Source organism: Pimephales promelas, chromosome 5 (assembly GCF_988280905.1).
Source record: "Pimephales promelas chromosome 5, fPimPro1.hap1.1, whole genome shotgun sequence".
Lineage (NCBI taxonomy): Eukaryota > Metazoa > Chordata > Actinopteri > Cypriniformes > Leuciscidae > Pimephales > Pimephales promelas.
In genome coordinates this window covers 11,754,325-11,765,165 of record NC_142773.1, presented here as the reverse complement: position 1 = coordinate 11,765,165, position 10,841 = coordinate 11,754,325, and the positions used below count along the sequence as shown (strand labels likewise).

The 10,841-nt window shown below is 37.7% G+C and overlaps 3 protein-coding genes across 4 annotated transcripts in view; all 3 read right to left on the bottom strand.

Moving 5' to 3' along the window:
* Window positions 1-10,841, bottom strand: part of LOC148981390 (uncharacterized) — a 208,363-nt gene that overhangs the window by 106,347 nt on the left and 91,175 nt on the right. The window lies entirely within an intron of this gene.
* On the bottom strand, window positions 75-857 carry sst2 (somatostatin 2). The gene is made up of 2 exons (XM_039660244.2): window positions 645-857; window positions 75-514 (listed from the first exon to the last, which is right to left on the bottom strand). The coding sequence occupies exons 1-2, from the start codon at window positions 780-782 to the stop codon at window positions 323-325; spliced, it is 330 nt and encodes a 109-aa protein (XP_039516178.1). The 5' UTR covers window positions 783-857; the 3' UTR covers window positions 75-322.
* On the bottom strand, window positions 5,478-9,035 carry LOC120461352 (serine/threonine-protein kinase pim-2-like). 2 transcript variants are annotated; one of them, XM_089130970.1, is made up of 8 exons: window positions 8,926-9,035; window positions 8,532-8,831; window positions 7,876-8,130; window positions 7,606-7,700; window positions 7,422-7,472; window positions 6,816-7,200; window positions 6,551-6,730; window positions 5,478-5,849 (listed from the first exon to the last, which is right to left on the bottom strand). In XM_089130970.1, exons 2-8 carry the CDS (start codon window positions 8,563-8,565, stop codon window positions 5,788-5,790), a joined length of 1,062 nt encoding a protein of 353 aa, XP_088987096.1. In that variant the 5' UTR covers window positions 8,566-8,831; window positions 8,926-9,035; the 3' UTR covers window positions 5,478-5,787. The 2 variants fall into 2 exon arrangements, with proteins under 2 accessions (XP_088987096.1, XP_088987095.1); XM_089130969.1 differs by lacking the exon at window positions 5,478-5,849 and adding an exon at window positions 5,860-6,269.

Genomic DNA, 10,841 nt, shown 5'->3' with positions numbered 1-10,841 from the left:
GTGTGTGTGTATTGTTGGAGAACTTAGATTGTCTCTGTAACATCTAATATATATAAACCCAGCAGCAAACAAAATATCTCAGGCCAGCATTTTTTATGCTGTATTCAGTTTATTGCAAGCAGTCAATGCTTCAGAGCAAGATAATACCGAGATTAAGGAACACTCTTCACAGATAATGGCTACAATTACTCAGACTCACTCCTGTCAAAGACAGTGAATGTCATACGACGAGTGTGGATTCAGGAAAGAGAACGAGCATGTGATCGGCAGAGTGTCGATAGCGGCAGATGTCTCGGGTTTGAACCCGTTGGTCTGCCTGTGGTTAGCATGCTGTTCTGGATTTCCAGAAGTAGTTCTTGCAGCCCGGCTTTCGCTCTTTTTCTCCATTGTCTCTCCTCATTAGGTCCAGTCCACTCTGTAGTAATCCCAGAGATGGGCTGTCAGACTGGATGGCTGCTAGGTCTGGGTTACTGAGCAACCACTGGAGCTCTGGAAGGGAGTATCTCTCTGGCATCTGAAGAATTAAAGCATTTTTTCAGGTTGCAATACTTTTATTATGCCTTAAAACAAAGATATGTGCTTCCAAGATGTGTTACTTTCTATTCAAATGCGTTGAGGTTCTGAGTGTGACCTTCAAAGCTTACCTCTTCATCAGCTGAAGTGCCATGAGATGCCTGAAGCGCAGAGTTCAAGACCATGTGAGATCGACCGCCTGATATGATGCCTGCTGTCATGGCCAAACAGAGCAGGGAGAAACTGAGGTGAAGTTGGGAGGAGGTCATCTCTGCTGTCTTGAAGGATGTGGCTTGTTCAACCTTGGTTCAAGCCTCTGTTGCACTGTGCTCCCTTATTGTGTTCCTTGCTTGTCTGGACTGTATTTTATACTGGTGCCTCCTCCCATACAGAGTCAAAATTAGTTACGCTCTTAAAAGTTTTACAATTTAAATATTAACAAATTAAATTATTGGTCTTAGCTGGTTTCTTCAGGTCAGATGTAACTTCAATTACTGGTACATTTTGTTTTCCATCTTTGTTAACTATTTTTTTCCTGCTGTCTAAACAGAGTGCATCCAACTGAAGCAAGACCCCCAATAAACCACTTAGCCCCCATCACATTGATCTGTTGCTAGAGTGACCTCCCTACCAAAGTGTCGGGGTCATAAATTCTTGTTGGCTATCAAGGCAAATGGATGTTACTAGGAAACGGGTCAAAGAACACTTTTTTTTTTTAAATCAGGTTTTTATTTCCTACATCTGGGAAAAATAAATTCCAATGAAACATTATTCTTTTCAAATGACCATTTTCTGCTTGTGTTTACTGTATATATATATATATATATATATATATATGGTTTCACTTTATTTTGATGGTCCCTTTAACACATTCTGTTATTACACTTATTATAAGTAACATTAGACTTACAAGCCAATTAATGAGAGTGTTATTAGAGTATTAGTAGACTGCTAGGTTTCGGGTATATATATATATATATATATATATATATATACACACACACTCAGCAAACAAAGAAACCTCTCACATTCAGCTGCTTTTATAGAAAAATTTAAACGTGTAAATATTTGTATGATCATAAAAATATTCAACAACTGAGCCATAAACTTAACAAATTTAGAAGACATTTGACAAACAAGAGTATGAGGAACAAAGACCACTTTAAGTGACTCTCACTAAAGTCACAGGCTTCCAATATTGGGAATATTGCTGCTTTGATTTAAAAGGATTTTAGCATCGTAAGGGGAATGAAACCGCATACTTATTTTTACAGCTGCTACAGTTAGCCATAAAGCCACGACAGGGTGTTTTGCATTCTTTTTTATTAATATAACAATAGGATTATATAGCTGTTATTTTCCTTGAAAAAAGTATTAGTGAAAAACAAAGTCTTTCCATTGTGAAAAAAGTTAAAAAAAGTGCACTAAAGTTAACTAAGTTAAGCTAAAATGAACCTTTCAAATATACACATTGAACTTTAAAATACATTTTAAATCATGTTTTAATACTAAAACTGCAACACCAAAAAGTTGAGATATGGCAAAATAAAAGTTCAATTTTGAACTGTTTAGAAACAGCCCACAATACGCTGATTCTCACACATCGAAAGCGAGGCTCCAGTGGGAAGAACCCTGGAAGTACAGATAAACAAAAATACCTTGGACTATCTAATATCCAATATAGGATATGTATAAAGAGATCTGTTGGTGTTTAATGTTCTGTTGGGATTTAAAGGGTTTCTGTATGGTCTGTTTTTAGGGTCAGCTAAGTAATTAGTAATTAGAGGTAAAATAAGAAAAGCCTGTGCTTCAGTCTAGTAGAGGACCAGAAAAACATGTGAGAATTTGTTGCATGTTGTTTTATCAAAAAGGCAATAACTATATTGCAGTGCATTTTTAAGTATTTTAAAAGCAGCACAAAAAGATTCTGATAGACCCCTAAAATAATATTATCATGTTATTTTAATACTGATAGTCTATCAGTATTAATATGACATGAATGAAACGCTACGTATAACATCACATTTGTTTTATTATTATTTATTAATTTTTTAAAACTGGAGCTCATTATGTGGTTTATTTAAAGATGCAGTCAGTGTTCAAACCGGTTTCATTCCAACTTCAACATAATGTACATAATGTAACATAATGTACTATGGAGAAGGTTTTCAATCAAATTGAATGGCCTCACCTATTTGCAGTATTGAAGAAGTTTAATCTTGGACAAAATTTCAAGGATTAAATTGTTGTATTCTAGTCCGTGTGCAAGAGTTCTCACAAATCAAACAAAATCCTCTTTTTTTAATTTACACAGAGGTACAAGACATGCTCGCGTCGCCACTTTTGTTTGCATCAGCCTTTAAGGTTGAAGGGGTGGTCAAAATCCCTTGCCTCTTCAGTTGATATGCACAAGGGCCATTTGTCTCTTTCTCTGGTATCAGGAGAAAGGTTTATGGATCGTAAAGGCGTCGTGAACACATGTCCTAAACACATATGATCCTTCTCTGTACAGATGGTCAAGCTATGACAGAAATAAAGCCATAGGCTTTTCACAACCGTAGTTTCGAACTTCCGCTTTTGTCAGAAGTCGACATATCAGTTTCCGGTCTACGACTGGTCATCCGCATCCACTAATAAACAAACAAGATCGATGAGTGCTGCTGTTGTACGAAAAAAAGAGTTCTTTAACACATATAAGTTTCTTAGAACTGTAGTGGATCTAACGTCCGTTTCACACCCGTTTGCAGTGTGTGTTGCGGTGCAGGAGCGTGCTATTAGTGCGTTCATATGATGCGTTTGCACAGTGAATAACTGATCCGCGGCTGTACAAAGTTGCTCAAGCAAGTGGTCAAATATTTCCTATATTAAAATCGCAAATAATTTAAATTAAAACTTGAAATTGACAAAAGCAGCCGACTTGCCTTTTCTTTTGCATTTTAATTTTAAAACAATAGATCTTGCATGTCACAAATAACTTATTTTTCCACCTCCACGATTGAGACGAGTGTTGTTCATTCTGTCGCCTGGTTGAGGTAAATTATAGTTTTCCTTGATTAAATGTGCATTTATAGTGAGATTACTACATTTTATTTAATTAAACGCATTTATGGTGAAATTACATTTACAGGTCAATCTTTATCATTTTGACCACCAGCGTTTGCAGCACAGCAGAAATAGATTCGGCGTGGAAACGATCGCTGTATTTGTACCACACCAGTGAAAAGTGAAAGCCCTAACCTGTTTACATGGTGCATAGGAGACTGCTGTGTGCTATGTGCTTGTTGTACAGCCGCGGATCAGTTATTCACTGGAAACGCTCGCATCATAATATGTGAACGCACTAACAGCACGCTCCTGCACCGCAACACACACTGCAAACGGGTGTGAAACGGACGTCTACAGTTCTTAGAAACTTATATGTGTTTAAGAACTCTTTTTTTCGTACAACAGCAGCACTCATCTTGTTTGTTTATTAGTGGATGCGGATGACCATTCGTAGACCGGAAACTGATATGCCGACTTCTGACAAAAGTGGAAGTTCGAAACTACGATTGTGCACATAGCCCATATAATAAGTGCAATGTGTAATGCCTGTTGTTCCTATTTACTTCCATAATTCTGCTTGTTAACAGCATGTGTTCATCACTAATGGTCAAAAATAACTTACACATCCCCTTAATTATCTCACTGCAACACTGTCAATGTTAATTTCTACACTTTGTAGTGTGGATTTTCTTGTGGGGTAGAAAGGGTTAACAGTGTAAGATAAAAAGACACACCAACAAAATGTATTTTAACAGCAATAAACTGTAAGTTATAAAATTAGTATTTTTAAATTCTTATTTTTCCTGGTTCTTGATGGACAAACTAATTTGTTAGATGTTCTTATATACATATGCGTCTTGCCACTATTGGGCAAACAAGTCTGATCCGTCATTACTACAATTACCCTGAAAAATTTGGGTAAATGTGTAAGCTGGGCCTACATTTTTTACATCAATGATTTCCCTCATGTGTTCATATTTTTCCTTGTTATAATTTATGATTTGCAAAAATAAAAACTGCTGCATCAGTGTTGATGAGAGAATCAAAGTGTATGCGCGTTGTGCACCCACTATATAATGGCCAAGCATGCACGCTTAAAATAGCATTAAGATAGACTAGGTTTTATCTGGTCAGTGGCAGAATTGTTTTCTGGAACTGCAAAATAGCACTGGGGAATGCTTGCGCCGAGACACGCCTCCTTTTTGCGCTGTTTTGGGCCCGCTTTGCACGGGTTCAAAATACAAATGATACATGTGTACAAAGTTGTTTGTGCCGTGTACAAGATAGGGCCCTATATGTTATGGATGGACAAGTTCAAAACCAATGTTAAACTGGTGAACTTTAAGGCTGGATAAATTCTGCAAAGATTAGAATGATATTCTGCAGTGATGAGTTGTTGTCAGATTGTGGTATGATATTAATGTTCACCCAGTACTGATGTCGACATTAATTTTGAATTAGTTGATTTAGTTTAGTTAACTAAACTTCTTTAGTTAACAGGAACTAAGAATGAACAATAGTTATACAGCATTTATTACTCTTAGTTAATGTAAATTTCAACTTTTACTAATACATTAAATTCAAATGTTGTATTTGTTAATACAAATACAACATTTGAATGCACTGTGAACTAACATAAACAATGAACGACAGTAATTTTATTAATAACATTAACAATCATTAATAAATACTGTAAAAATGTATTGCTTATTGTAAGTTCATGATCAATACTAACTAATCTTAACAAAAGAGACCTTATTGTAAACTCCTCCTGTCATTCCAATTCAAATTCAACATCCAGTGGGCATTGTGACTAATTTGATTCAAATAAACATTAATGCAAAGGGTGCCAAAACCTACATAATACTGCTGTAGGGTGTACATTCAGTATTAATATGCCTTAAAATGAAGGGGTTGTGTGTGTGTGTGTGTGTGCGTGTGTGTGTGTGTGTGTGTGTGTGTGTGTGTGTTTGTGTGTGTGTGTGTGTGTGTGTGTGTGTGTGTGTGTTTTAACCCAGTTCTATGTTTTCTGTTTTATTTTTCCTATAAGGTTTAATCAAAAACATGTCTAAATAATTGAATTGATAAAATAATAATTTTATATAGTGCATTTAAAAGTAGTGTGTCAAAGCACTTTACATAAAAAAAAAAAAATTAAAAAAAAAAAATTAATTGGCTCTGATCCCTCTGCTGTGGCGGCTTGAGTTCCTGTCAGGTTGGGGTTGGACTTCAGGATTCGGGTCGAGTCTCCAGCTCAAGCACTCCACCAAGGACAGCAAGTTTGTTCTTTCCTATCCAATACACAGATTATATGAACAAGTCAACTCATGACTGATATTTTAAGAGCTGTTATAGCTACAACAGAATTGAATTCTATTTGCACTGATTCTCTTATTTTCCCGTCTACCGTAAAACCGCATTGAAAAAATCTGCATTGTACAAAGCGCTATATAAATGAAGGTGACTTGACTATAACAAGAACACAAACGTGAAAATCTTACAACAAACGATCCAGAGTTGAAGACAAGTGATAATAATCCTACTCTGTCTGTTACACTTCCTCACACCTGAAATCATCAATCATGATCGAGTGAATCTCCTGAACTCCTACAGTAGATCGTTTCTAATCCATGTATGTTGGGACATCTGCTCTAACGTGGGCCGTTTCGCTGGATCCCGGGCTAGACACTGCCTAATCAGATCACTGCATTCTGTACAAATGTTAACAAGGAGAGAGCTGGTTAGTCATGTGACTTGGAATCTATGAAAACAGCATCTAAACCTGACTAATATAATGTAAAATGTTCCTTAATCTTTACTTTAAAAGTAAAGTATGTTGTTTCTGCGACACTAGTGGCATTGAGCGGAAATAATGACAAAATAAAGCATCATTTCAAAAAAAAACCTTGCAGAGACCTCTTTCGTGCCTCACGTCTTCCCCAACTTAGACATCGCTCATATTCAACATGTACATACTGTATTATTCACTCACCCCTGGATAAGTTGGAATTGGGAAATGTAACTTTGGCTTCGATGACTTCCGTTCTACTCTGAAAAGGACAAGATCCGTTGAGCATCTCGTACAGCATCACTCCCAGAGCCCAGACATTTGCTGGGACGGCGTGGAATCTGGGCTCTGTGAAGACTTCAGGTGGGCAGTGATCATTTCTTCCTGTAAACGAGACATTTGCACATTGTTGAGCTTTTTTTCTTAAAGCGACACTACATTCAGGTTTCCACACTCCCAAAATGCTCACCAAGGTATATGTCGCTCTCGTAGCCCTCGCTGCTGAATAGCTGACCGCAGCCAAAGTCTATCAGCTTGAGGTCTAACGAGTTTCTCTTCAGCAGGAAATTCTGCGCATGAACGTCGTTGTGAAAAACGCCATGCTCGATGCAGTGTTGAACTGCCAGAACAGCCTGTTGCGTGAAGACCCGTGCTATTGTTTCACACACATCAGGATCACGGCGAGTGATGAAGTCCTTCAAGCTCTCGCAGGGTTCGGGGAACTCCATGATGAGAGAGAATTTGCGAGGGTGTTCAAACCACTCGTACAGCTGTATGACGTAGGGGCTTATGGGTTCTCGCCTCATCATTAACAGCAGCGCCACTTCTGTAATGAGAGGTTCGGGATGCCCAGGCTAGAGAAAAGCAGTAGACAGAAGGTTAGCTGGGTGAAACATCTCACTTTTCTTTTTAGATACGTTCAAAAGAGCCTCAAAAGAGCTCAACGTTTTTTCTGTTGTGGCTCTAGGCTTATTTGTCAATCACATTTACACATAATGCTTCCTATGTGTGTATTAACTACACAGCAATCTGCACTTAAACAACTAAATACATATTCAGGTTTTGCCCGACTTACAATGTCAAGATAATGAAAGTTGTCACACTTGCGCATCCGCTTGATGGCAACCTGCAAAATAAAAAACAGTTTCAGTAACAGTTTTCAAGCACCTGACCTTGCACTAAGTACCATCTGCACATTGTTCTGAATGTGTTTTGATGCGCACAAAAGCAAAATGTTTGTACAATTCGGGAAGACTTACCCTTTTGCCATCAAGTTTGCGTGTTCCCCTGTACACACTGCCAAACGTTCCGCATCCAATCATCGCTCCCGCTTCATAAAGAGACTCAAAGGACTCTGAAAAACAAACAGAAATATACAGTATGAGAGATTGTTTTATTTGAAAAAAATATCAGTCCCGGTTGTGTCGAGAAAACAATAATAATATGGTGAAAATAATATGAATATTCTCTTAACACAAGAAGGCAATACCGTTTAAAATAATTTAGAGAAATAAGGACTGGCCATTTACCATTATTTGGCTCGACACCGGAGAGATCAGTATCAGGTGGTGACGTTGGATCAGGATCAGGTGGTGATGTTGGATCAGGATCACGTGGTGATGTTGGATCAGGCTCTGGCTCCGGCTCCAGATCTGCTGGAGGGACAAAAGGCTCGACAACATCCACAGCACAACTGTGGCAACGGCAGCAGAAAGAACCCTTCATAGCCTTCCATAGCCAGTGGAGGAAACGACCAAATCTTTTCCTCTTCCTTGTAGGCTTTCCTGAAATGAAGAGAAACATCTCTGATGTCAAATGAATGATATCATGACATAACTTACATTTTACTGTTAAATTCTTATCTGTAATGTTACAAATCCTAAGTAATGGAAATATTTCCAAGCTACCCTTCTGCTAAAAGCCTGCATAAATGTCCCAAGATAGCATTTCACAACTTTCATGACTCAGTCGGCACGACGGCCATTTTATTCAACTGCAATGGTTTTTGTTGGTTAAAGGAAGATTATATTTGATAATTTTGCAGTTTGAGAACATGTTTTCTTAATGCTCTGAAATATTTCTAAGCAAAAATGTAAAAATCACCAGACATTAAAATGCTAAAAACTTGAAATTGCAAAATCTCTTTCTATACACTTCACACTGGCCAGCCTTATTTCAGTCTCACCTGTTGAGCTCTTGTTCACAGGAGAAGACTCCATGGCACTCCGAGCAGTTCGGCCTCTTGAAGTCTCTGATGGCTCTTCAGCAACTTGACCCGGCAGCGGAGGGCACAGCCACCCTTCCCAGCTGTCGGACCTGGACAAACCGCAGCTGCTGCCACTGTCCTGTTCGCTTTGGCTCTCCGAAACATCACCACTCCACCTCCACACCACACTGTACGAGCCTCTGCTGCTCAGCCTCAACGACTCTCTGCAGAACCTCCTCTCCACATTGTCCTCAGAGAGGGACAAAGATGAAGATGAGTCTGTGGAAAATATCAGAAATCAAAAACTTTATTTTTTTATTATGATTTTTTAAATAATATTTATATGTAAGAATTGGTCAAAGCCTATTCTGACCTCTGCGAGAGTGTTTCGACGAAGTGGACGGACGTCCATCATCTGGGCTCCTCTGGGTGCCGCTCTGCCCCTCCTTCCTCCAGTGAGCCGGACCTGTGGACACAGAAACGGACAACTCAGAAGACGAAGACTGTGTTAAATGTCCATGAAGCTCCTGGATCTGTGTCTGGGTCGGGTCTGGCTGCGTATCCTCACCGCGGTCATCGGAAACGGGTCTCCAAACCTCCTGACCAGCCGTCTGTGTGAAATCAGCTCTCCTGGATCTGGAGCGGCCTAAGGGTGGGATATTTCACATAGTTAGCCAATACTCAATGTCAGTGGTCAATTTCAAATGGTTACTTTACATAACACGATTTCATATGCAAGGAATCAAATACATGTGATCACTTACTGTAGCAAGAAACATTGAGGGATCAAATTTACCTTGCACAAGTTCCTTCACATTAATTTCCTCAATCATTGTATGCTACAACAACAATATCATACCATTTACAAATAAAAAACTAAAGCCCTCACCTCCTCTCCCCCAGATGTGAGCCATTGACGTCCTCCAATCTGCAATAAAAAACAATATTAAAAAAAGAACAAAACACAACTCTACTAAAGGTTAACACTAAGAATTAAATAAAACAATAAACAAAAAACGACAAAAAAAAATATACTCCCCACTCCTTCTAACCTAAGGAAATAACAATTAAATATTAGTCTCCACAAAAACAATATGAACTCTTTAAAATGTAAAATATGTAAAGGATATATGCTTGACGTCCTCCAATCTGCAATAAAAACAATATTTAAAAAACAACAATACCCAACTCTACTCAAAGTTAACACTAAGAATTAAATAAACAACAAACAAAAAAAAATCAAATAAAACAATAAATTAAAAAAAATTAAATAAAACAATAAAAAAAACTCCCCACTCCTTCTAACGTAAGAAAAGAACAATTAAAATATTAGTCTCCACAAAAACAATATGAACTATTTAAAACGTAAAATATGTAAAGGATATATGCTCCGATCTTCTTATAGAATAAAGGTCTCTTCTCAGCTCAGCTTCACAAGTTTTGTGTAGAATTGCGCAAAAGTCTCTGAATTGTTCGCCTCGTCTCTCAACCAAGTCAGAAAACGATCACTTCAAATGTACACATAATGCATAACACGTGTCGTTATGGCAACTAAAATTCAAATCGTTCGTAACCACGCACGTGCGCCTGAAGCGCTAATCGAAACTTAATTTTAAACAGTTATTATTATAATAATAATTATTACTATTATTATATTGATAATCCGTTTATCAATATAATAATAGTAATAATTATTAATAATTCTTGCCCAAAACGTAGGACGTGAAGGAAGCCAATCAGCTTGCAGGATCACCTATGCGTCATCACGCCGGTTGTTGAGATTTTTTTTTTTTTTTTTTTTTTTTTTGAGAGGTTTTTTTTATGATTTTACTAATCATGGAGTGGAGGATGACGTTCTTTATTTATTTTACAATGATCATTAGCACTATCTTTCTCAAACAATGTTTAAATTGTTAACAGTTTATCTGCGCTGCTCATTCGGACTGAAATTTGTAGGCTATTATTAGACATAGTATCATGGACATAATAAATACATAGATGCCTGTGCTTCTTGGGGCTGTACAAATCGCCACACAACTGAAAACTGGTCTCGAGGAATTATCTTTCACAAGCAAGACTGAACATTTGTTTCTGGCTGTATTTGGTCATGATATAGTGTAGTTCAAAGGAGAAAGGCCGTGAAATTTCAAAATACTACTGTTATTGTGTCACGAAACGTTGTTTGAAAAGTTTTTCAGTCGACAATGTAGTTGTTTACCCCTCTGGTTATCTTCATTTGTGTCTATACTCATTATCTTTGGGGTCTCCAGGGACCCCAGACAATAACAT